Raw genomic sequence first — 27,176 nt, 5'->3', positions numbered from 1 at the left:
CTCTTGCTCTCTGCTGCCGTCTTGTGTTTTATTTCGATGAGGCTACATCATTCGGTTTCGCTCGTGTGGGTGTGCAGCGGTCGTAACTGTTTCGTTGCACGCCAGTCCCGCGTGCCGCCCGCCGCAGCTTCCCGTCTCTCCCATGCATCCCAGTGCGCGCCCACATTCAAACACACACACACAAGAGAAGAGAGAAAGAGGCAGAGCAACAGAGCAAATAGAAGAGAGAAGTGAGACGGAAAAAAATAGAACAGGAGAGAATAGCTCAGCCGCCAGCAGCAGCAGCAGCGGCAGCAGCAGCCGACTGGGGAGAGGCGGACCGACCGTCTGGGACGAGTTACAAGGAAATATGTCGACGTGACGGCGGGTATAGTATACACAGCACAAATGCCACTGCACTATACGGCCAGCGCTAGCTGCTAAACGTCGACGTACACTATACAATTGAAGCCGTTTAGACGTTCAACTCCAAGCCTGTACTACACATGCACACGCTCATGAAGCGCGGCAATATAAATTTCACCCGTACGGTTGTGTGTGTGCAAACGACGGCGACGTAAAGTGGCAACTTATTGTGTCGAGTGCCAACGGCAGCCCCCCCAGCAGCGGTCGGAACGGGGCTCTGTAACACCCACCAGGTTATGCACACCCACACCCACCCACACCGGGCGCTATGGGTCTCACTCCTCCACCTACAGTCCTATGTAGTCCCAGTAGGACCCGGCCAGCCGAGACGACGACGACAACGACGTTATATATACATACAATATACCCACGACCAATATACAGCTGAGAGACTCTAACACATGAGCTCGACTCTATGGATATGTTGTTGGCCGTCGCGTGCTGCTGTGTTGACTCCTGGGCACTTCTCTCACTGGGCGAGGGGTATTGATTTTCCCGGTGCTGCTGGCCACCAGAGAATTTCGACAGTTTGTGGGGGGCCACTTGGTTATTTGACGGGGAAATTCGATGGACAGCGCAGGAAGGTAATCAGGGATCTAAACAACAGTTTAGCGCATTCCAGACTGACCGAAAGGAATGGCGATTGAATTTTCGACCAAGGCGAAGTCGGTTATAAGGCGCTCCGGCCAATAAATCACGGGCCGAGAGGTGCGGAGTCAGTCGCCAAAGAAGAAAAAAAGAATTAAAAGAAAAACGGCAGCAGGTTATAAGAAAGAAAAAATAAAATGCTCTGTGGAGTATTTTCTCGATTGAGTTGGATGGGGTAAAAAAAAAAAAGGGAGGGGCATGTCAATCCGGGAGACATGTGCGCCCGAGCAACGTCAAACCGGAACGAGCAAGCGCAAGCAAACATAAGCGGGACGTAATATAATGGAAGGTTTTCTTCCCCCCTCTCCAAAACGCAAGAGGAATCTATTTCTTCCTGCTGCCATCACGACACCACCACCATTCCTCCTGTCACCCATCCCTTCTTTCTGTACACCCTTTGCATTTTTTAAAAATAATTTTTTTTTTATTTATCTTTTTCTACTTCTTCATTTGAAATTCTTTTGTCTACATTTGAAATTTGATGGGGCTGCTCGCCCAGGGGTCCGCGTTTATTTAACTTTTTCGATGGCTGTCACCGACCGCAGAGTTTTTTTTTTTTTTAATTTTTGACCGTGGCGAACCTCCTCAAAATCGGAGCTGTCCGCTTTTTCTTTGCGCCAGACACCGGCCAGGAAAATGGGCTCCTGATGGATTCCGGATGGAAATAATATGCCCACCCTTTTTTATAAGGTGCTTATAAAGATTCGACGGTTAAAAATGGGATATTTTCTATATTTCCCAGGGTCTTGTGGATCTTGTCAAATCCATCCATCCTCCAACAACGTCATTCAATCTTCTTCTTCTTCCATCGACCGCAACCCCCTCGGGTCCCTTGTTTCTGGCCGTCGGTATATAACGACGTCTGCGACACTATATGTGCATTGGTTTTCCACAATGAGGAAAAAAGAAAAGAAGAAGAATTTATCATTTGGGTTGGGTGGACCAACCACAAAAGGAACCGGGTGGGAATTAGAGAGACGAAAATTGCAATTCAGAATTGAATCAATTTAGACATCCGATGGAGAAAAGAGAATAAGAAAGACGTCGGTCTCATTTCTAAAACGTGTACACGGCGGTTTCTAATGTCGAGGATTAGCGCTGTCTATATACAATGGAAAGAAGATCTCTCGCTATTCCAACCAGGAATTAACAAACGTGTGTGGCAGCAGCTGTATGGAGGGAGATAGGACTAGGAGTTAGATCCGTCGCATGGGACGACGTTCCCGGTGCTCTCCTGTGTACCTCGAAATCCTTTGAGATCCCCTTAGTCGTCCTCAACATTTTTCAGACTGATAAAAATTTCCGGGAATCGGCTCCCAAGGCAACGGATGAAATAGAAACCAGGAAGTTTAAGAAAATCAAAATTTCGTTTTGTTTTTTCTTGACCGAGTATAATATTGGATATTTCTTGATTTTACCATCGTGAATAAAACATTGTCTCCCCTAGAGACGACAGTCTAATTTCATTTGCTCGTTTGATCCGGTGAGTTTGCATATTTCATCACTTCAGTAGATATGGCTTATTTCATGACGAGCCTGTGACGAGCGTATCTGCATTTTTCGGTGAGGGAGGGGGGCGCCCATCTTTCTCAATCTGTCAGTCCAGTCCGTCCGTTCGTCCGAATCTGGGAGAAACGGAGCGACAGCTGGGCGGTAGCAGCAGACATGTCCGCGCCTCGAGCGTTGATACACAGACACCCGAGATCGTCTCCGCGTTGACTCATATGCCAGTAGTGAAAACGAGGAGAGTTTGTCTCGAGCAACAGTCGCAGAAAGAGAGAATCTAAACTTAATAATCAAAGAACCAACAAGCGCATCAGCTGGATGGGAGACAGAGTGGAGAGGATAAGGACCTGCCGGGCTCGGCCAGCAACAGCCAAACAAAAACAACGGACGTCTGTCTGTATAAATAGACAGAAATGGCGACTTGTTTTTTTCTGAACCAAAAGAAAGTAAAAAAGAAGAAACTGCCGCCTGGCTCGTCGCGTTGCCAAGCAACGGCGTGATAAAAAACACAAAAAAACAAAAACAAAAATCAAATAATCAAAAAGGCGAATCTTTTTTGGCATGTGATCCGGTTGTTGGCGGTTGGTGAGAGGAGCGCATATCAAAGTGACGGAAGCAACTGCATCTCTCACTTTGGTCTTATATAACGAGACCAGTTGAACTTTGACGGCGCCGATTAAATCGCATCAGGGAAATTGGGCGCCCAATTTGATTCGATGACTCTGATGCGAGTGATGTTGTTGATGTTATACACATATAGTATACCCGGTAAAATGCTCTCTGACGTCTATGATAATTAGCCGGGATTGTGTCATTGTGCGGAATCAGATCAATGGCTAACGGGAAGAAAAGGAGCCCCAAAGTTTAGACAACAGGCTCTAGCTCTCTCTCTCCTGTACTCTATAGAAGCGCAAAGTATGCGATGCATGAATGAACAATATTAGACACAAAAGGAGTTATTATATACACACACATACTGTGTATAGAGTGTGTGTATGTGTGGGATATGTATACATATATACTCTGGTCGCCATGGAGTCGGAGTCACGGGGGTTGTTGCCTTTTCAAGTGAAAAAGGCCGAAACTTGATCAATTCAAGGGTGTGTCCGCCGGTGAATGAAAACGGAAACTCGAACTATTATGCAGTCGCACAACTGTTTTCTATCGTGACGTATGAGAGCAGAGCCCCAGCACCAATTAGCCCTTGCGGCCGTGCTGCGCCGTTACGTAATAACACGCGCGGCACACGGAATCAGTCTGTAATCGACTGTACTATATATAATAATAATAACGCTATCGTTCACCCCCTATTGAATTGGCGCCTTTAACTAATTCGATTTTTGTTCTCTTTTATACTCAATTCCGCTGCTGCTATGCTACGTGACACTGATGGATTGGATTTTCAATTTCGGGGCTCATCAACGTGGACTGGCAGCCGACAGCAGTTTCCTCCTGGCTAACGCTCAAATCGTCGACTATCCCATCGTCTATTGCAACGAATCCTTCTGCAAGATCTCTGGCTACAACCGAGCAGAAGTGAGTTCCGCTGTCTGTCCAATTCTTATTCAATCGTCTGTATATATAAGATGCACCAGATAGATTGCTGCCGCGCTTGTAGACTGCTATCCGTCTAATAAGATACAACAGCGCTTGTTATACTACACCCGTAGATTTCCACTTGCCAAAAATAGCTAGAGAGAGAGAGAGAGAAAGAGAGAAAAATTGAGAGGGGCGAGTTCTTTTGACTCTCTATCGATTATCGAAGAAGCCTAACAAATAATAAGAGAGCTATACACAGTACTAATGCATGTACCGGTAGTGGCATATAGCGTACAAGCTATACTGCTGCCATACTGGAAGATGAAGCACATCAGCAAATGCTAATGATTTTTGTATGTGCTCTCTCTCTCTCTCTCTGTCTGCTTTCGATCGATGCATCGATCCAGAGCTTGTTGGAAATGTTCTTGTTTTGTTCACACACAAAAAGAAATGAAATCCCCTCAAAAAAAAAAAAATTTCTGAATGTGCACAGGTGATGCAGAAATCGTGTCGCTGTTCGTTCATGTGCGGCGAGATGACGGACAAGGAGACGATCCAGCGGGTGGACGAGTGCCTGGAGCAGTACACTCAAGACCAGTTCGAGATTTTGCTCTACAAGAAGAATCGTACGATCCTTTTTGATTATTTCCATTTTTCAGATTTCTACCACTACACAAACATTTTGAGACTTTTGATATAAATGTATATAGATTTTCCCTTTTGTGGTTTTGGTTTGGGAGAGGACATTATCAACCTCTGGGTTTTGCGTCCTCTGTTAACATTTTTTGAAGGCCATGAATTAAATATAGGGTGGCATGGATGGGGGAATATACATACTATACAGGGAAATGAAAATAATGCCTCGGCGTAATATATTTCAGTCCCTACACAACAGGAGAAACTTGGTCTTTTCTTTTTGGAAAGGCAAAAGAAAAGAATAAAATAGCCGCCGTCCAAATTGGATGGTTGTATCATTTCCCTCGGGGTGCGGACTTGTTTGTTTTGATTAGCCAACGGAGAATCAATTTTTTGTTCTTTTTTTTCTTATTCGACAAATTTCGTAGTACATTTTCCCTCATCTTTGAATAATCATCTAGTCGTAGTATATTTATACCTTTATAGTTTTCTATGGAGGGAAATATTATTTTGTTTTTCGGGCTGTGTATATAATTGGTCGTTATCGGGGCTGCAGGTTCTCCGCTGTGGCTGCTGTTGCAGATAGCGCCCATTAAAAACGAGCGGGACGTCGTCGTTCTCTTCTTGTGCACTTTCCGTGACATCACCGCCCTCAAGCAGCCGCTCGAGAGTGAAGAATCCAAAGGTAATGCCAGCCATCTTCTTCTTCTTCTTTTTTTCCTGCCAAATTTTCGTTTTCTTCTCTCTTGCCTCAAGGGGGGTTTCTTCTTTCAGCCTATTATATTTAGAATGCTATCCATAATATAAGGCCGTCTACTAATAAATATTACATATATATATATACCTGTGGAAAGAAAAGGGGGGCAGACAGACAAGTACATAAGCAGAAAGCAACAGCCCAAATCAGCCTCATGCAACGTATGAGCAAAAATCAAATCTGAAAGAAGAAGAAGAATAAAAAAAAGCCTTGGGAAATCGATATAGGTCGTCTGATATATATGTGCCTCATGCTCCATACCAGTAAGAACAAAAAGAAAGTCTTGGTTATATAGAATATAATAGACGAAATACTAGACGACGCCACGTAAGTATCGAATGCCCAATACGTCGGGCTATAAAAACATAGATATAGACTGCTCAGATGATGATTATGTATTGCACCGTGTAATACAAGATCCTAGCATGGAGATCCTATTTATAGCCGTATATCCAACATCAAATAAGTTGAAATCAATGTCACATCCAATCATCAGGGCGCCGTATATCATAAATATCTCAATTTAATTCCCAATTTCTTTTCTTATTTTTTGGTTTCCTTTTGATTTTATCCGTGGGCTGCTGCTCGTGATTTACGAACTCCGGAATTGTGTGGGCGTTTTAAAAAACCCCATCAAGGTCTGAGCAAGTTCGCCAAACTGGCCCGTTCGGTGACACGGAGCCGGACCGTTTTGGTCTCGCAATTCTCCTCGCACATCCCGGCCGCTGCCAACACCAAGGAAGTGGCTGCCATCAATAAGCAGTCCAACTTTGCTCACGTAAGTTCTTCATTTTCCCTTTTTTTTTTGAAATAAATGGGAAAAAAATAAACAACCGGGCCATCAGGGGCCGCATCAACAGAAAAGTGGTAGTACAACAAACAACCATAAACACGTCTCGACAACATATCAATACCGTGTAACTATGGCAAACAAACAAGATTAGAAGAGTGGTTGAGTGGCGGGGGGGTATATATAATAGTCTATAGTATAGGAGAGAGAGAGAAGAGTGACAGGAAAGAGCCAGCAACACGGCCATAATACATCAACCGACCACCGAACCCCCCCAGGCATATTCGCATATAAGATTGCCGCTGGCTCGTATAATCGATGATTTATATATTGTTGCACGCGTTCAGCTGAACAAGAAGCATTCACTCCTCACCTCCTTTATATGTGGTGGTGGTGGTGGGCGCTGGCCTACATAACGTGCCGGTGCATTAGTGGCAGGCGCGATACTACTACCTGAAATGAGATATTCTCCTTTGTAGATTTGCCCTTTCCGGTTCGGCGTGAATTCCCAACAGACACGGAATCTATCTTACACACACACCACCTCCAGTCCGGCATCAGTGTCTGGGTTGCATAGCGTCGAAGCCCTTAATTGCGTATACATGCAGAAAAGTCTACACACACACAGACACACACACATATCTTACATGGAGAGGGGGGATCATTAGTGTTGTGCTGTGCTGCCGCCCGCTGCTGCCACGACGCCCTTTCGTCGTCTCGTTAACGAACGTGTAGCCTCTAACGAGCTCGACTGTACACGGGATTATATAGCCAGCGGCACTAAATGTAGAGTAGACATTAGAGAAAGGGGTTACGTAACAACAGTCGTGAAACTCACACGCGCACGCAGCAGAAGAAGAAGAAGAAGAAGGGAGGGGGGAATTAATTATTCAATTCAAACCCCTCTCCACCTCTCTCTCAGAAAATATATAAGGGAAGAAAAGAAGAAGAACCCATTTGATCATCAGAGTCTTGAGAGAGAGAGAGAGAGAAAGACGTTCATGGTTTATTCAAGAACCGCGAACTTTAAACTTTACGCTCCTTTTTTTAACCTCCCCCATCACCGAAATCCTTTTGCGAGGGATTTTCGGCTGTTGCTTGAGATGATATTTCTTCTTTTTAACGATGGCCGTCCAGCACACAACATACAGACGGAGAGAGAGAGAGAGATAAAACGGAATGAGGGAAAATGACCCCCCAGCTTTTGTGCCCATTTACGCAAGTCCATCAAACACAAAAGAAAAACAGACACACAACAACCCAAAGAAGAAGAAGAAGAAGAAAATAAAGGAAGGAGCGCGATGGTATAGAAAAAGAGCCGCCACCGTTTCTTTCTTTCTTTTTCTCTTGTGTTTGGCATGAAGAGATAACGAGGTCGATTGTTTCGGCTGCTCACGCCGAGTCACGTCTGTTGTAAATGCAACGTAACATCCGCCGCCTATACAACTGTTCTCTTTCTCTCTTCTTTTTCCGACGCCCAACTACGGAATCATTTCGCGACTAGACTCAATTTCCTCCTTTGATATTCGCCCTGCTGATGGGCATCAGGCAGCTGGATTCATTCGCTCCTACCGACGGCTAATAGACTTGTCACACGACGACATCAAACGCGGACAACTATTTGTCTTGATCTCGTCGTCGTCGTCGACGGCCCAGTCCGGCCACCTTCCATCGGACTCCTATACTGTCCGTTCTCGTTAGCTGGACCTAGTCACCGCGGGCTTGGCATCACCTCCGCAGGGAAATGGGCGACGGGGATCAAGTTCAGGCGGAGCTAGAAAACATCAGCGTCAATCGTCTGATGTTTAGACGTCGGGCCGGGGGGGCTATATTCAATATGGACGATATGCTGGCCTCTGGATGTGTATGCCGGACGTGATGACCTTTGGGAGGGGGGACGAGGCTGTCCCAGCACATGAATGTCGAACTTTTTTTATGTTTTTTTTTTTTACGTCGCCTTTTATTTTGTCTCTTAATTGATGGTGAAAACAGATGATGAGCCTGAATGCGGACGTCCTGCCGCAGTACCGCCAGGAGGCCCCCAAAACGCCGCCGCACATCCTGCTGCACTACTGCGCCTTTAAGGCCCTGTGGGACTGGATCATCCTCTGCCTCACCTTCTACACGGCCATCATGGTGCCCTACAACGTGGCCTTCAAGAACAAGACGTCGGAGGACGTCAGTTTGCTGGTCGTCGACTCGATCGTCGACGTCATCTTCTTCATCGACATCGTTCTCAATTTCCACACGACCTTCGTCGGACCCAACGGCGAAGTCGTCTCCGACCCCAAAGTCATCCGCATGAACTACCTCAAGAGCTGGTTCATCATCGACCTTCTCTCCTGTCTGCCTTACGACGTCTTCAACGCGTTCGACCACGACGAAGACGTGAGTCCATTCAAACTTCTTTTTACCTATTTTTATCTTTTATTATTCAATTGATTAGCGGAAAAAATTGATTCTCTTTTATTTTAAACCGATCATCTCGTCGATCGTCGATCTGATTTCGTTTTGTTTTTCCGGATCGGTGCGGGATAATAATAATATCAACCCAGTGAAAACGGATCTATTTTGAGATTTGCTGGTGGCCTCTTATTCTTCTTCTGCTCTGAGATTCCGCTCGTTGACAGTGTGCTAAATGAAGACGGAGCAATCACGCAGCGTCGTTCACGATAGGGATAGAGGACGGGGGGACGGGGGACTCATTCCTCAGCTCTCCCGCCGACTTGATTCTATTTTTTTTATTTCTCTTTTGTTTGTTGCTCTCGTCAAAGAATGAGAAAATCAGGCGTGACACTGTGTTGTAGAGCGCCCAGTCACGGGCCAGAAAAGAGTCAAAAGGAGGATCAAATTGTTGGCCGACGTCCCGACCGAAATAGCCCGCGCCAGCAAGGCCAGCAAGCGCATCCAGAATGACGAGCCGACCGACCGACCGACCGACTGTGTGCGCGCAAACCCCCATAGTAATGGGTTGCTCATCTCGATTCATCCGCGTCGCTCGTCCATCATATATTAAAAGATTCTTTCTCTTTTCTTCTTTTTCTTTTCTCTTTTCTTCCTGTCCCCGGCTGCCTGTCCGTTTCGGTTGCACGAAAGTTATACGACGGCGACGACTTTTGCATACTCGGCTATTTAGTCTTTTATATTATTATTATGATATAGTCTGAGATGCAGCTGAGATGCTGTGGGCGCCTCTCTCTCTCATCGCCCAATCTCTTTTCTTTTTCTGCCGTTTGTTTTTATTGTTTTCACTTTTTTCTTTTTCGTTTGTTTTGCCGCGTGACACAAAACAACGGAGGCGACCGTTGGCGGGTATAGGTCGTGCACTCCCAGGGTGAGTTCATCCACTTTTAATGAGATCAGCAATCACGGATGCAGGATGCGACACATTGCGCTAGACGGCTAGACGGCCGCCCCAGCATCAGCAGGGTGGACGACACATACAGTAAAAACTGCACTAGTCAGCCCGTTTTTATTATGTCCGTCTCCTGTGATATTTTTCTCCGCTTTCTTTTCTTTCTTTTTTGGAAGGAGGGATCTGCGCTTGATTTGATTTTGGAGTCAATTGTATCATATGACTGAGGGTCGTATTTATCATAAACTGTTAATTCGATTGAAAGTTAACAAGGCAGCAGACGTATGTAGTATATGGGAGCGAGTTACATTTAATGGGTCTTGATTGTCAAGCGCTGGCAGCAGTTTCCATTAAGGGTCCCAGGGTGGGAGATAAAGAACAACCAATTACAATTAGGTTCAATAACCGCCTTGACAATCCTCTTCCAGCGCAGCAGCAGCAACCGAAAAATAAGAAGAAGGAGAAGAGTCACTTCTTCTTCTTCTTTTTTTCCCGTTTCAGTCGCTAATAGCTCTCTGCGACTCTCTCAACTTGGGAGATCCTCCTTGACGGATCGAACTCGAGTCCCTTGTGTCATTCCGCTTCTATGCGGCGCAGCAGCAGCTTCGTTCCCCACTTCTTCCAATTCCCAAACGTTGTGATCCATTATTCCGGAGAGAGAAAGAAAGAAAAAATATCCGTGTGAGATCCTATAGTCCGTTTCTATTGTACACAACAAACTCTCGGCTGTGCTGTAGTAACAGATGCGCCATAAAATTCCCTAGAAAATTGATCAGGAACATTTTTTTTTTTTTTTTTTTTTTTTTCCTTGTCGAAACTTTTCTTTTTCCCAAAGTGAAAAGTCAATTAATCAAAAGATTGGCCCGGCTCTATACTCCGTGTCATTTATTTGTGGCTCTGGTAGCTGGATTGATGGTGCCATCTGCCCCTCCTCTTATTAAAAAAAGAAGAAGAAGAAGGATGGGAGAGAAGCTATATTATGTAACACCGGGTCGTCTCTAGATAACTGGCCGGCCCGTTACAGTATACATGTCCTACACCACAGGGACCAAGCGATGTGTGTGTGTGTGTCTTTATCAAGGACTGGTTAAATATCAATAGAGCGGTTTATCCCGCTAGACCACTTTTGGGTCGTCTTCTTCTTTCTCACTCGTCTGAACGACGCTGGCCCTTTTCTTATTTACTACTGGCTCGTAAAACATGTATAGCAGCTAGGAATCCGGCTGGAAAACGATGAGAGCAGCAACAACAACAACAACAACAAAAAGAAAGGAGAAGAAGAAGAAGAACCAGCGCATTTCATGGTCCAGCAGCAAAGGAAAATAGGACCCATCTTCCATATATATATATAACGTAGTATAGAGCCGGCAGGCCGGCGGTTCTCTCCTATTCGACACAAACGCGCCCGTTGTGCAACCGAGAAGTTCTTTGAATCGATTTTTTTTTTTTTTTTCGGCTAGCTCTCTCAGCGTGGAATGGCCCAGCTTGGCAGCTCCACACTCGTGTGTGTAAAAAGGGAGAGTAGTATAGAATTTAGCATTGTCCGTCCAGCATATCCAGTCGTCTCCTCCTATATATGCCATAAGTTTTGAGATACTACGCACTCAGCAACTACACAAATCTAACGCAAACAAATAATTGAGGGCCGCAGCAGCAGAGTAGTCTATAGGAACTAACAGCCGGACCAGTTTCCGCCCCTCGATCCCTTTGCAACATCAAACAACAAAATGGGCGGCCATGAAAAATTCAATGAGAGATAATATTGTACACATTGTACCACACAGCAGAGCTCGGTGCTCCTGATGCCAGTGTATAATAACTCTGGCCGCCATGTCTAGCATAGCAGCAGCAGCAGTTAACAAAAGAATAGTACGATATAATTCTTATTTTTTTTTTTTCGTGGCAGACTGGGAATTGCATCAGTATAATATCCAGCAGGTCTCGTTTTATCGGCTCCCGACGAAAGCTCTCTCATTGTTTAGGACGGCCATATAGTGTTACACCCTTTACTTGAAAGTGGCCCATGTCCGTCACGTTGGACAAAAGAGGCCCGACGAGAACTATCCAAGCGTGTGCCGCTCCATTCGTCTAACGTCTAATGTTACTCGCTCCTCTATTCTACGACTCTAAATAATATGAGCGCGGTAGCTATACACCTGCTGCTATGGCTGTTCGATCGCTTATTACAAGAGCAGCGCTCGTCTGTCTAGACGCAACAACCGCACCCCTGCTATACATGCACCTACATACTATACTCTACTATACAACGACGGTTGCGGTTATTATTCGGCTGTCAAAGAGAGAGGCGCCCAGCCTTGGATATGTGCGGATGTTATAACTGCGTGTTGGTTTTGGTAATAATCTGCCGATGGATCTATAGGAGCAGCGCAGCTCTCTCTACCAGGAACTGTATTCATAATCATAATAATAGCGGGCGCGCTGTGTTGAATGATGAACGCTCATGCTCGCCCTGCTGCGTTATTCCCCTCTGGCTGTATAAATAGAGAGACCAACGTCGGTGGAGGGAACGTGATCAATGTTTCCTGGCGGAGATGACGGAATGGGGAAAAACTCGAAATATCTCCAAGACGATATAGTTGCGCGCAGATAATGTTGAGCTGCTGTACAATGGGGAAGAATAAGAGCCCAGCGGAGTTGATGGATGCGCAACAAATTCTCCCGCTCGTTTTCTACTTTTTCTTTTTTTCGAAGTGGGGAGGCGAATGAGTAAGTAGATTTTCACGCACCAGAGACAAGATGGACCCGATGCCAAAATAGGACAACAGGTTATTCTCCTTCTCTGTCTGCGTTGAGACTTTTTTCTTTTTTCTTCTTATTTCTTTCTTTCTCCCATTTCATTTTTTTTATTTTATTCTCAGCAACTTTGACTGCAACGAAAATATCGAGCGGGAGTTCGCTAGGTACGCGCTTGTAACAAATGTTTCGACTCCCGCGTTCGGTATACTACTACGCTGTTGTTGTTGTGTACAAACACGGACACTCGATACAGCTGTAGAGCCAGTTTGGAGCCGACCCAATTAGATTCTCGGCTGCTGTTATTGTCAGACTGCCATTTGCAATTAAAATGTCGGTTGTTGCTGCTGTGCGAAATGAAATTAAATTTCCGGTTTCCACGTCTTTTACGCTTCGTCATGTCCAGGGTATCGGGAGTTTGTTCAGCGCTCTGAAGGTGGTGCGATTGCTGCGACTGGGCCGCGTGGTGCGCAAGCTGGACCGCTACTTGGAGTACGGGGCGGCCATGCTGATCCTGCTGCTCTGCTTCTACATGCTGGTGGCCCACTGGCTGGCCTGCATCTGGTACTCGATCGGCCGCTCGGACGCCGACAACGGCGTCCAGTACAGCTGGCTCTGGAAGCTGGCCAACGTGACTCAGTCGCCGTACGCCTACGTCTGGTCCAACCAGAGCAATTCACCCGAGCTGGTCAACGGACCGGCCCGCAAGACCATGTACGTCACGGCCCTCTACTTCACCATGACCTGCATGACCAGCGTCGGTTTCGGCAACGTCGCCGCCGAAACGGACAACGAGAAAATATTCACCACCTGCATGATGATCATCGGATGTGAGTAAAAACGCCACCATAATAAAACCAATAATAACTCATTTCACTCAGTTCATTGACAATTTCTTTTAGCCATTTATAAAAATGCCAAGTTTCTTCTTATTTGTTATTCCACACCACTTACTGTATAGATGTTATTCCAATGAAAAAGTAGTAGTCGAGCAAAAAGTCGTGCGGAGCGACTTTTTGGCATGTCTTCTACTTTTTCATTGGAATAACATCTATATCTCTACGAGTATGGATAAGATCAGTGTTGGTAGTTTGTATCCGGCATCCGGCTCAAGTTGAAGATATTTAAGACCGTGAGAATAAGGAAATCTAGCTTCTAATGCGGTTTCTGCATTCGGAATCTTTACGGTTCCAAAATAGTTAAGATTCGATTACTTATATGGGAAGCCGGACACGGAGAAAGAAGGTTAGAGATGGAACGTCGACGTCGTTCTCACTCCGCACCACCAAGACTCAAATCCAAAGTTTCTCGGATTCGCCACCCTTTTTGAATTTCTTGTAATATATAATATTATAAACGACGGCGGGAGGATTGATTTCAATCCCTCAACATGTCCCCCTTCAATCTCTCTTTTCAATCCCCCCTTCTCCCCGTGGAAACATCAGCTGATGCCTTCTTCACGTACCCGTAAGGAGAATCCGTACAAGTGAATACAAAGCAAGCATTCTTTCCTTCACTGTATACCAATTTTGAAATCATTCTACTAATTATTAATGAGCTGCTAACATAGCTTCAATATACATGATGTTTCATCATATCTAACATAATTCCTGCCTTTGTCGACCAGTCTTACCTGTTGACATGTAAGCCGATACACTTTATAGTTTAAGGGTGGAAAGTAATTTTTATTATGGATGGAATTTCCATTTCTTTACGAGGTCTAGGCGCTCGTCATTGTTGACGTCCTCATCCTATTGAAAACACAGTTCCGTGCATTACAGCCGAAACATGTAATGTCTTCGGTACTGCTTTCACTTTTTGGGTGTAAGGGCGAACTTAGAGCGCCAGATTACTAAAATCTAGAATTTTAAGTGAATAAGTAGGTTGAAATGGCCCGTATTAGGATGACTAATATGCGTTACTTCTAACAATTAATATCCCTCTCCTATAGACTACAACAACGAATAATGAAACTCGTATCGATGCAGTGTCCTGTAATTGATATAGTTCACTTACAAAATAAGAATTATCGACTTGAATCCTGTTATCAGCGCTAGCAAAATGATTGATGACTCAAAATCTAAGCCTCTATCAACAAGTATATGCTGGGGTAGGCTGATAAATTAGACAGTATCCTTGGTATTTTTTTTTTAATGGATAATAAAAAAAAATTTTAAAAATTTTTTAAATCCTTGGTATAGTGGCTATAGTTTTGGCTTCGTAAATTAAGGTCAGGTAGATTGAGCCCACCTTCAGCCTTAATCGTTTATCGAATTAACGTGATCATTTGCATGAAAGTGAATGGGAATGAGAGTAAATGCGCGGTACGGACGAACTATCGTGATACAACGTGACACAAGCATAATTTCAATTGAATAATATTGATTTCAATAACGGAATAATGGTACAGTGGTTACAGCGCTGACATGACGAGTGACAAAATCGTGGTTCAATATCCTTCTTCATAAGAATTCTTATTTAATAATAAAATATTATTTCGACGTATGTTGTGATAGCCATGACTGAGACAAGTCAAATTTCGCGAAATTTTTTTTTACAAAACATGCAAGTAAAATCAGAAAATTAATAGAAAGTGTGGATAAAAGATGTGTGCTCGAAGTTTGTATCCAAAATTCGGTTGAAGTTGAAGATCTTTAAGACCGTGAGAATAAGGAAATCCAGCAGCTGATGCGGCTTCTACATGTGGAATCTATACGGTTCCAAGATAGTTAACATTCGATTATATGGGGAGCCGAACACGGAGAAAGAGAAAAGGTTAGAGAGAGAGATAGAGAGAGAGAGAACGTAGATGTCGTTCTCACTCCGCACCACCAAGACTCAATCGAAAGTTGTGCCGGATTCTCCCCCCCCCCCTTTTTAATTTCTTATATTATATAATATTAAAAACGACGGCGGGAGCATTGATTTTGAATCCTCAGCGTGGGTCTCCCCTACAAATCTCTCTTTTAATCCTCCGTTCTCCCCGTGTAAATATCGGCTGACGCCTTCTTCATATACCCGAAGGAGAATCCGTGCAAGTGAACATAAAGCAAGCATTTTTTCCTTCTCTGTACACCCTTTTTTAATTCATTCTACTAATTACTAATGAGCATACATCAGAGCAGCAACTTTCTTTGAGATACATCATTTAAAACACATGTTTGGTCGATGTCTACCATTTATATTCGTTTACATGAAATCCAATACGCTCTCCAGATTAACAGTTTATGCTAATTCATATATGGATGGATTGTTTTTGAAAGATAAGGTCTGTTGAGTGCCCGTTGAATTCTGTGAATTTTCAGTCGGAGGATGGTTTTCTAAGAAAGGTCCATTTCTGAATCATATTCACATGAATGTGAAGGAAAAGCTTCACACGAGCACCATGTTATTTTTTAATATAATTTCAAGCGAATAAGTAAGTCGCAATATCCTGCATTAGGGTGACTGATGTGCGATCTTAGCAACAAGTAAAATCCTTCGCCTGGATATTAGAATTAAAAAAATGACACTCGTATCGTTGCAGCGTCATGTTATTGATATAGTTCACTTTAAAAAATGGAATTATCGAAGTGTATCCTGCTATCAGCGCTAGCGAAATGTCAGACGACTAAATATAATTATAAGCCTCTATTAACAAATACATGTTGAGGTAGGCTGGTAATAGGGGTAGCTTTGGCTTCGTAAATTAAGATTAGGTAGATCGAGCCCATCTAACCGAAAAATAAAAAAAATTAATAGAAAAGAGTATGGATAAAAGATGCGTGCTGGTAGTTTGTATCCGGCATCCGGTTCAAGTTGAAGATCTTTAAGACAGTGAGAATAAGGAAATCCAACAGCTGATGCGGCTTCTGCATGTGGAATCTATACGGTGCCAAGATAGTTAACATTCGATTATATGGTGAGCCGAACACGAAGAAAGCGAAAAGGTTAGAGAGAGAAAGAGAACGTCGATGTCGTTTTCACTCCGCAGTCCGCACCACCAAGACTCAATCGAAAGTTGTCCCGGATTTGCCTCTCCTTTTGAATTTCTTATAATATATAATATTATAGATACTAGCAGGGAACGGACGACGGCGGGCGCATTGATTTCGATCCCGCAGTCGCCGCGTGTCTCCCTCCAAATCTCTCTTTTCAATCTCGTGTCTCTCCTGCCGCCGCATATTGCACGTGGAGCTAATCACCGAACGTCCCCCCCCACCACCCCGCCCAGTTTCCACCGTGTGAGTCCAGATGCTCGGCGGCGGCGGCGTCGGTTTCTTAATTCGATATTAGCAACAGCCGCGCGGGAGCGGAAATTTGACGCGCCCCGACGCCCCCAAACCAGAAAACGGAGAAGGAGATGATTCTGTCACGTTATATATTTGTGTTCTATATACACATATATATATCCGTCTGAATTGGTGTGATATTTGTTTTTATTTTTCCTTTTCGAAAAGAAACTAAATAATAATATTATTTGACGTCGGGAATTATTATTAAAAATAATTTTAATGAAATTTCGCCGCGTGAATTCATCGAGGCGTTTCGAGTTCTCAAAAGTTGATTGCATCCCCACCTAACCGAGAAGTTTTCGTGACTGTTTAATTTTAGAGTTAACCCCTTATGAAACTTGGAAGAAAAGAAAAAATTAAAAAAAGTTATGTGGAATATAACATGCGCCGCCGCTGCTGGGGAGAGTTTGGTGTTTGTGCGAGGCGTTAGTGAGGATGGCGTGACTCGGTTGGCAATGGCGTGATGGCGGTCAACATCTGATTTCTTTTTATATACTTCGGCGGGGTGAAACGGGGGAAAAAAACAAGGGAGAGGAAAAAAAAAAGAAAACAGAAAGTGACGCCGAACTTTTGATGACGTGACGGATTTACAGAAAAAGGGCGTTCCCTCACGGTAAATCATTTTCGTAAGTCCCGGTATACGAAAATAAGAAAAAAAAGGGAGTTAAACAAATCCATCATCACTAATCATAATTACGTCACTCGTTTTGATGTCCCGCAGTTTTGTTTAATCCCCCCCCCCCCTCCACTATCGCTCAATTTTTAAGTTGTTTGGCGCAACTTGACTTTAATGGCGTAATATCATTTTTAACGATTTTGTTTTTTGTTTGTTTTTTGAATTTTATAATTTCCACGCAGCTTTGCTGTACGCGACCATCTTCGGTCACGTGACGACCATCATCCAGCAGATGACATCGGCGACGGCCAAATACCACGAGATGCTCAACAACGTGCGGGAGTTTATGAAATTGAACGAGGTGCCGCGGGCGCTGTCGGAACGGGTCATGGACTATGTCGTCTCCACCTGGGCCATGTCCAAAGGACTCGATACGTGCATGGTAAGAAGAAGAGCAAGAAGACGACACAATTTATTGCGTTGCGTCATTTTCAAACTCTATTTTTATATCATGTACACCAAAGAGCGGAGGGTGGTGCCTCGGTTATTTTCGTTGTTACGAAATAACAGCGACCACCAGTAAATAACGATTCGCGCGGGTCATTTGAAAGATAGTAGTAGACGTAATCCCACGCGCGCGGTTTGACTCGACCTCGAAAAATCCAAATTTATCTCCCAAACGACCTCGACATTTTTATTTCTTCTTCGTCTGTTTCTATTTCACGTCGGGGTTTAGAAATAACAAGACAATTCAATCGACGGCGTCCTTTATTTCTTTTGTTTTTTCTGTTGTTGTTGTTGTTGTTCTTTGGGTGAGATGCCGGACGCCCCCACGGGGCATTTAAATTGGAGGAGAAACGACGTTTTCCGCGGAAGTGCGCATTGTTTTGCATAGACGACGTCGGTGCTGATGGCGTCTCTCTCTCGTAGTGTAGTGGAGGAGTTGAAAAGGAGAGAGAGAGACGCCCAAGTGGCTGGCGCGTAGCAGGCGCGTGTTTGCATACGAAATGTCTCTAATGTCCGTGGCTCTTTGCGGGGCTTGCCTGGGTTGTTCTCTCTCCTGGCTGGCTGGTGGTCGTGGATTTTATCTTCCATCGATCGACAAAACCGCGCCGTGCCGTGCCGGCCACCGCGCCGCCATAGTTTCCCCGTGAATATTCTCAGCTGGAAACCCTCAACTTTAGATTCCCCGCCCGTGTATGTCTAATACAGGAGCTATAGTAGGTTATATAGCCGCCGCTGGTGGACGGATTACCCTGGCGCTGGCACGCATTGGCACCTGCTAATGGCCGCTGCTGCCCCCGGGAACAAAAAAAAAGAAAAAAAAAGAAAAAAGGCTAATAGCGTTGACCCATTTCGATCACGGCGTGTCGTGTCGGCGACGTCTCCAAACTCGTCTACTAGCAGTGCCAGGTATATATGGCATATAGGTACAGAAGTATATAAATAGGCCGCGACTAAATATAGTGTCGTGTTCCGGACGATGGATCACCGACACGAACACACATGGCCCGTCGACCGTCCGTGCAGATGCCACCGCACTCGCTCTCTCCTTTTTGATTAAATATAACCGTCAAGCCGGAACAGAAAACCCCCCCAAAAAAAGTTAACCTTTTCGCTGGCTGGCTGGCTGGGGAAGAGAGTTTTGTATTTGTGATGACAACCTGGCGCAAGGTGAACCCATTGAGTCGGTTGTAATGGCCGCGGGTAGAGGGTGACTCGGTACGGTCATAATAATAGCCGGCCCGTGAGACTAGCGCGTTCCATTTTTGCGTGTCGAACAACAAAAGGTTTTGGTCCTCGGCTGTGCGACCAATCATTGCCGCGTGTGTAACCCACATGATATCTATGCAATATTAATGTTCTCTCTCTCTCTCTCTCTCTTTTCTCTTTGGCTTTATCCCTTCTGTTTGGGCGACATCAATAACTTGACACGACTGCGACGACGGACAATAAAAACACCAACCCACCAACGGCGTCACAAACACAAAACCCCCTCCCCACGACGCTGGCGTCGATTGACAAATAGGTGCTGAATTATTGCCCGAAAGACATGAAGGCCGACATTTGCGTCCATCTCAATCGCAAGGTGTTCAACGAGCATCCGGCCTTCCGGCTGGCCAGCGACGGATGCCTCAGGGCCCTGGCCATGCACTTCACCATGGCCCACTCGGCTCCCGGCGACCTGCTCTACCACACGGGCGAATCCATCGACACGCTCTGCTTCATCGTCACGGGATCGCTAGAGGTCATCCAGGACGACGAGGTCGTCGCCATTTTGGGTAATATTCCATTCAGCCATTATCTTGTTGTTGTTGTTGTTGTTGTTGCTGTTGGTGCTGTACAGTTGAGTCGGCCACACCTTCCAGTTGAGCGCGGCGGTGGGGAGCTCCTGGGAGGGGGAAACGGGTCACCAGATCGATGACGTCGATGCTCTTCTAACCGGCCGAGATGCGTTCATCGCATGACGTCCGTTGCGTCCGCTCTCACTCTCTAGAATTTGTTGCCGGCCCTTCTTTTTTCTCTTGATATTTGACAAAACCTAAAAATAGACGCAAATTCAATGGTCGGAAACGAGCGGAGAGACGTCGTCGTCGTCGGGGCTAGTGAAATCGATTCGACAAAGACCAAGAGACACAAGTCAGTCAATGTTAGACACAAAGGGAGAGGCGGACACAACATAGAAACGGCCCGGGCTGGGCCAACGATCGCTATATAGACAAAAAAAGCCGGGCGGCTCTCCTTACATACTTTGTGTGTGCGTGCCGCTCCCAAGTTTTCCTATCGCAGCCGCAAAAAAAGACCCCAGCATCGACGATGGTCTGACAACTTTGAGACTCAACCGCGGCCGGCCGCAGCAGTTTCTGTCCGACCGTGTGGCTCCGTAATTAGCTGGACGTCTCTATATACCTCTTTCTGCCCTTTTTTCCCCTATGGGTATATACCGTATAGTATACCGCCGGAGACCCATCTGGGTCGTTAAATTCCCATTAGAAAATAAAGAACCCCAGCGGCCAGGGATGGGACCTTAACTGCCCAGCAGATATATGTATGTGTGCAGCTTTTCAGTCCGCTCTGCCGTGCCGTGCGCCGGATGAACTTTTTTTTGTTTGGTTTTGTCCGGCGGAGTTTAACAGCCAACACATATATCGTCACGAATTTTAAGTCAAGCTCTTTCTCCTTTCTAATCATCTACTATTATGTTAACCGACGTGCCGTGACGGCTATACACTCACACACTCACACACTGGCGTCCCAGTCGCTTTCAGAACGAGTACAAGTCACTCAGGAGCTCCCAATTAGTCAACGACACGCCCCATTAGGAATCGCCAGTTGATCTTCACCGTGGAGCTGGTTCTCTCCAACGCCTATATCGTCGTTATAATCTCCTTAAATCGAGTCTTTATTGTCATAACGTTAATTGCATTTAAAAAAAAAATAACGAAAGAAGAAAAAAGTTGGCGAATTTCCATGTGTGCAGCACTAGAACTGTCTCTTATCAAAATGTATTGAAAGAGAACTATAAGCGGCCAGATGGGAATTTTCTCGGTGGTTCAAGATTGTTTGGGCCGTTGGCGCACCAGCGTACCAGCGTACTGGAAAGATACTGCACAGTGCACAGCCTCGTCACACTACAGAGGAGTCTAAGACGTCGGGGAGGGCAAAAGAGATTGGAAGAATAAAGAGATAGGCATTTTCACTCGATGCTTTGCTCGCTGGTTCGTGCTGGTGAGAAACAGTTTGGAAGTGAGGAAGAAAAACCTGGCGGAGCGCAGCTAACATTTCAGACTTGTAGGTGAGTGTAGATCGGCGTGAAAAAGAAGGAGAAAGAACCAAAGGGAAAAATCGATGCGCATGAAAGAAAACAACGGAGAATTCCTCTCGTCGCATTTTATTTATTTCCTACTCCAAACTTTCAGATGTGCTGCACAGCGCAGCGCACACAAATAATAATATCTAATGCTTGTATAGCCTTTAATGTAGGCGGTGTTATATCAGAAGAGACGATCGACTTGGTTTGTCTATACACATTTTCATATTCGACGTCGGGAGAGCGATATTATAGGGTTGAAACTATGTCTAGGGAAACATCAAAGAGCTCCTACTTTTATGTAGTATGGTAGTATGTATACAATCCACACACGCAGAGCGCGGGAGATATTGGCGGCGACTGTACATGTAGGGATCGTGGCACACAATCCCTGTCAGCAGGTGATCGATAAAACATTAAATATTAGATAAAAAAAGAAAAAAAAAGTTCTTGTTGTTGTTGTTTTTCCGGATGGCAGAGGGAATCTCTTCTGTTCTGAGAAGAGAAAAACAAAACTTTTATTATGTTTAAACTATATCCCGAGTTATTATTATTATTTCGATTGAAACTTGCGTTGCTGCTAGACTGCCAGGACTGCGTACTTATATGTGTATACTCTCGGGTATTTGCCATCTCATCGTCTCGAAAAGTCAACTTTATACACGATCGATTTACAACCCCCCTCCGTGTACAGCCCATCGGGAAGTTTAGCTGGGACGTTCAAACGACTGTGGAGACTATTAAACTTTTCTGATTAAGTGATGAAAAATGTTGTGTTATTTCGACTACCTTAAAATAATGTTTAATAATTCATTTCAAAACGAAATTGTTGGTGTTGTGACGGGTCATATACAATTAGGTAAGGGCGACGTCTTCGGTGACACGTTCTGGAAGGAAGGGACGGTGGGCCAATCGGCGGCCAACGTCCGAGCCTTGACCTACTGCGACTTGCACGCCATCAAACGGGACAAGCTCATCGAGGTCCTCGACTTCTACCACGCCTTCGCCAACTCGTTCGCCCGCAATCTCATCCTCACCTACAATCTCCGGCATCGGGTTAGTATGTATATAATAGAACAGAAGAGAGATGAAACATTGATTATCTCCTTTTCAATTCAAATCGCCCGCCCTTTCTCTTCTCTCGATAAACATTTCCCAACGATTCAGCTGTTTTTCCCCCCGTTGCTATTTTTCTTTTTTGGGGTTGTCTTTATTTATTGGCACGCCCTTTCAGTTTCCCTTGTCCCCCGACCCTTTGATAATTTCACCCAAGAATTCCCCTCGTGATGGCAACAGCCGAAAATTCGGGAAAGAGATCGCCTTACGTTGTTTGTTGTCTCTCTCTCTCTCTCTCTCTGTCCTTCATTATCGAGTTGGGCTTCTCGTCTGACTCGGCGCTCAGTCGTCGCCCCCCCACTCGTAATCCAATATATGCATATCGATTATTTGCTGTCTTTTTTCTCCTTTGCCTATATAGCTCTCTGCTCTTTTTCGTCCCTCCTTGGGTATAGACTAGACCAGCCCCGCAAGAAAAAACAGGCCCCCCCTTCCTACCTAAATAAAGGAATTGTGTGTACCTTTAACGACTCGTCATATAGTTCTTCTTCCACACAACCGCCGAGTACCCTTGTTTTGCCCCACCCCCACTCTCTTATCCACCTTATGTGCTGTGTGTCTTTTTCTTCATTCTCTTCGCCCACGTATGCACTCAATTGAAAATGTACGAAAAGCGGCCGAGGGGGGGTAGAAAGAGAAACTGCCAGCAGCCCCACCCATCCGGCGGACCCTTATTATTATCACAGCCTTTTATTTATTTTATTTTTTATTTATTTATTATGCGCCGGCCTTTGACGTAGGTTGCACAATGGCGACAATGCATACACACACATGTAGGCGGCGGCACACTGCATATTATATGGGTCGAAAGCTTTTTTTTTTTATATTACAAGTTGCGCAGAGAGAGAGTCTAATCCTCCATTATTGCTATTAAATTGAAAACCGGCCGAATGACGAGGGCCCCCGGCGCGGCATATTAAATGTACACACACACTCACATCATTTGGATGCTATACAGGACAGAGGTTCTTTAGTACGGGTGAGCTGCACGGCGTAGTACTACACATACTGTACATATACAACTGACACTGTACAATAATATAGAGACGGCTTCACGTTTGCCTGTGACGTTCGCCGGATGACCGTTACAAAAGCCTATCGGGTTTCGACAATCAACTTTTCTCGATTCCGGGGCGAACGTGTCAGTCCTGTCTCGGCGTATCCGTTGACGCGTATTAGTAATATAGCCGGCCTTCCCCTCTCCTCCTCCTCCTCCTCTGCTGCTCTGTCGTATATAGGCTCTGCTCCTATGTGTACACACACACACCAGCCCAGCCCTTGTCGTCTCCTTCTTCTTCTTTTCTTTTCTTTCCCTGGAAAAGAGACGTTTCACGCAAAGTCCTCGTGACTGTCGAGGAAAAATGAGAAAAGAGTAATCCGAGTGCTTGTTGGTGACATTTTGGATTGTCCAAATAACGAAACGGGAAAGAAACGAAAAAAGGAAAAAGAAAAAAAAGACGAACTGTGTGTATTTTTGTTGTTGTCTGTCACGGATGGCTAATAATAATTGATTGATCTGGTCTTCTCTCTCTTGTGTCTGTGTGTGTGTCGTTTTGACAGTTGATCTTTCGAAAAGTCTCGGACATGAAGCGGGAAAAGGAGCTGGCCGAGAGGAGGAAAAACGAGCCGAAATTGGACCAGAGTCAGGATCATTTGGTGCGCAAGATTTTCTCCCGATTCCGCAAAGGGGGATCGACTTCTTCGGGCAACCTCTTGTCCGGCGTCGCCATGCCGGCCGCCGGATCGGCTCTGGGCGTCACCACCAACAGCAACGGACCGTGCGGCTCGCAGGGCGGGACGCCGAGTCACAGCTCCCGCGACATCGAGCGAGGTGAACTGCTCCAGCATCAACTGTCGGCCGAGTTCGACCTGTCGGCAGGTGGCGGCCAGCAGATTCGGTCCGGCAGCTCCAGTCCCCGCAAGGAGAAGGTGACACTGATCAAGGCCGTCAAAGAGGACGAGACGGCGTCGGCCAGCTCCCGGGCCAGCTCGGCCAAAAGCAAATGGGGCCGGATGATGCGCGGAGGGAGTTCCGGCTCCAGCGACGTGGCCCAGGACGGTGAGCAGCAGCAGCAACCATCGGCCGGCCTTCAGACGTTGCTGCCCGTTCTGGCGACAACCAGTGCGGCGGCAGCGTCGACCGCAACAACATCAGCAGCCACAACAACAACAACGACGACGGCGGCCGGTCGAGTGCAGTCGGCCGGCTCGGGCAACAAAATCCACCCGAAACTGAGTCGGGTGCCCGAGCGGCAGGAAACGAGCGTGGACGAAGCCCTTCCGCTGGATCGGAGCCGGCTTACAGCCAGCCAAGCGTTCAGCACAACCGTGTCGGCGGATTACAGTCCGCCCGTCACTGCCGGCCATTGTCACCAGCAGATGTCGCGATCCGACTCCTCGTCCATCATCGATTCCTTCACAGAGCTCAAACAAGAAGTGCGCAGCGAAGTCCAGCGAATCAACCACAAAATGTCGCGACTGGAGGACATCCTGGGCGAGATCCTTGTCCGTCTGACGCCGGCCAGTGTGGCGGCGGCCACGGCGGCCACGGCGGCGGCACAGCCCGCCAAACCACCACCACCTCCTCTGCCGAGCGCTCGATCGCCCGGTGGCCGCATCCGTCACGCTCAAGTTGCGCCAGCTCCTTCGTCAGACAACCCAACGGCCTCGTCAGCCTCAAGTTCCCAGCAGCCGTTTCTGCTTGTGCCGGGCAACACTGCCGACCCAACGGCGGCCACCCCTGTGCCGGTCGACGTCGACAGCGGAGCAGCTCCCGCCGCCCGGCCGACCGGCCGCAGTAGCGGGAAACCGCAGTCCGGCGGCACCAGAAGTCGAAGCCGGCCCAGGTCGGCCGGCACGAGCGACAAGCTGACGACACAATTTCAAGAGTACGTCTGACATTAGATGGGATGACATCAGACAACAACAAATAATTCAATTACTTTCAATGATATTACGATTTGAATAATAATAAATAAATAAATAAATAAATAGTAATGATGATGATGATGACGTCATATGGAAGTCCAACGTGATGATGTAAAAGGGAAGCGGCCTATTTGTTTTCCTTTTGGAATTTGGATTCACACACAATTATATATCTCTCAATTGAGACACGATGTAAATATTATTAATTATTGCGCGCCATCACAAAAAGTCAGAATGCAATTGAAAAAAAAAAAAAAAGATTCAAAAACAACTTCCTTTCCTCATCATTTGACTGTTACGTGTATAACTTATTTAAATATCATGTCAATCCCCCCGGCTCCCTCCACAACAACCTCCCGAGGATATTTTTTTTCTTCAATTTACCGATTGATTTTTCCCCCCCTTTTTGATTATATTACATGTGCAATTTTTATTATTATGTGTGTTGTTATCGGTTCCTATTCTCTCTCTCTTTCTCCTCTTGATTATTCACTCACTCATCTTGTGTTATGATACTATTCCCAGTTTTAATTATTCAAAAAAAAATACGGTATACATAATAGTGAGAGCTCAACTTCGAGTCTTTTTTGTCCCCGTTGGTTTGATTACATTACAATTTAACGAGTCCATTTATTCTCTCTAGGCATCATTTGATTTATAGCGGCTATAATAGCGCCTACTTTTTCGGTACTTTATACTCGTCGTTATTCGCCTCTGTCAAAATCACCCGCCCACCTTAATTCACCTCTCTATCCCTCAAAAAAAAAAAAACAAAAAAACAAAAAAAAAAAAGAAAAGCCAAAAACGAATTTGAAATCACAGAATAAATAAAACAAAATGAATAAAAAAAAAAAAAAAATCTTCACATTATACATCCTTTTATATGCAAGACATGAGCCTCTGTTGGTACTTAAAAAAAATGAAAATTAGCCTCAACTGGGGGTGTATATAGTGTCAGCTGTGTGCATAATTTGATGCGTGTCCTATACGCGTGAAACGAGCGCTGCTGAGCTTTTCTGGGTGTAAGCTCGTGATTCTGACGTAGGCAGGCAGTTCATGGTGTACATATCTAAACTCTCATACTCCCTCTTAATCTATTAAAAAGGGGGCAAATAGTGTAAAGAGCAAACTTTTCTATTTTCTATTTCAATATCACATTTGCTCTTTCTCTCTTTTTTAACTCGTTTATACTCGGCGCCTTTCTTTTATTTTTGTTTTGTTTTTCTGGCCGACATTAGCCTCCTCATTGGCCTTGCCGAATAATTCCAACCAGCAGAATATAAAAGGAGAAGCCATCACCGATGTTGGAGATAGCAAAGAGAGAGAGAGAAGAAGAAGAAAACATAAGAGGAAGGAAACCGATAAAGAAGTTTTCAGTTGGTCTAGATAGTACAGAAGCGAGGGAGTCTAGTGCATCAACTTGGGCGCTCTCTTCAACTAAGTAAAAATAAAAGAAAACGGGGCGTTTTCAAACAAAAGAAAAGAGGCACCATCGATCCGTCCACTCTCTCTCTCTCTGCTCTCTCTTCTATAAAATTAAAACAAAAACAAAACACACGGGGCTCCTATACTTTTATGGGCATGTACACACACACACACACATGCGGGATAGCAGCACACACACACAAGCAAGCAGCAAACTCTTTTTCTACTCTCCCCGACAAACTACTGGATGGATGCTGCTATTGTGTAAAACTACACACACACACAGACAGACACACAGGCACGCAGAGTTCAATTGCGCAGCGTCTCGGAAGTGTCACATTTCCGGACGAGTGAGGCGCTTTTTTTGACTGAGGCGACAAGAACAAAGACGAAAGTGGACGAGTGATGGAAAAGAAGTGACAACTCAGCAGCAGATGCGGGACGACCGTTCGAGTTTGTTTCTGATGTCTTACGTAACTTTACATTTCAGCCCAAAGACAAAAATAGATACATCAAAATCGCCATATCTTTGATTGAATACTATACATCGTCCCATTTGAACCTCATCGCTTTCTTTCTTTTTATTCAATATTTAGTGATTGGAAATTGCGTTTGT

The 27,176-nt window shown here is 45.3% G+C and overlaps 1 protein-coding gene across 1 annotated transcript in view; it reads left to right on the top strand.

Annotated features, from left to right (window-relative positions):
• The window catches only part of LOC124191254 (potassium voltage-gated channel protein eag-like), a 29,855-nt gene extending 4,087 nt beyond the window's left edge, over nt 1-25,768 (top strand). The window contains exons 2-11 of the mRNA XM_046584400.1: nt 3,995-4,095; nt 4,592-4,724; nt 5,291-5,419; nt 6,130-6,269; nt 8,274-8,669; nt 12,797-13,220; nt 17,523-17,722; nt 19,310-19,562; nt 21,951-22,147; nt 23,768-25,768. Coding sequence (XP_046440356.1) covers nt 3,995-4,095; nt 4,592-4,724; nt 5,291-5,419; nt 6,130-6,269; nt 8,274-8,669; nt 12,797-13,220; nt 17,523-17,722; nt 19,310-19,562; nt 21,951-22,147; nt 23,768-25,105 — 3,311 coding nt within the window. The 3' untranslated portion in view covers nt 25,106-25,768. The remainder of the gene's footprint in view (nt 1-3,994; nt 4,096-4,591; nt 4,725-5,290; nt 5,420-6,129; nt 6,270-8,273; nt 8,670-12,796; nt 13,221-17,522; nt 17,723-19,309; nt 19,563-21,950; nt 22,148-23,767) is intronic.
• Nucleotides 25,769-27,176: the final 1,408 nt, after the last annotated feature.

This window comes from Daphnia pulex, chromosome 1 (assembly GCF_021134715.1).
Source record: "Daphnia pulex isolate KAP4 chromosome 1, ASM2113471v1".
NCBI classification, from domain to species: domain Eukaryota; kingdom Metazoa; phylum Arthropoda; class Branchiopoda; order Diplostraca; family Daphniidae; genus Daphnia; species Daphnia pulex.
This window is presented reverse-complemented; position numbering and strand designations above follow the sequence as displayed.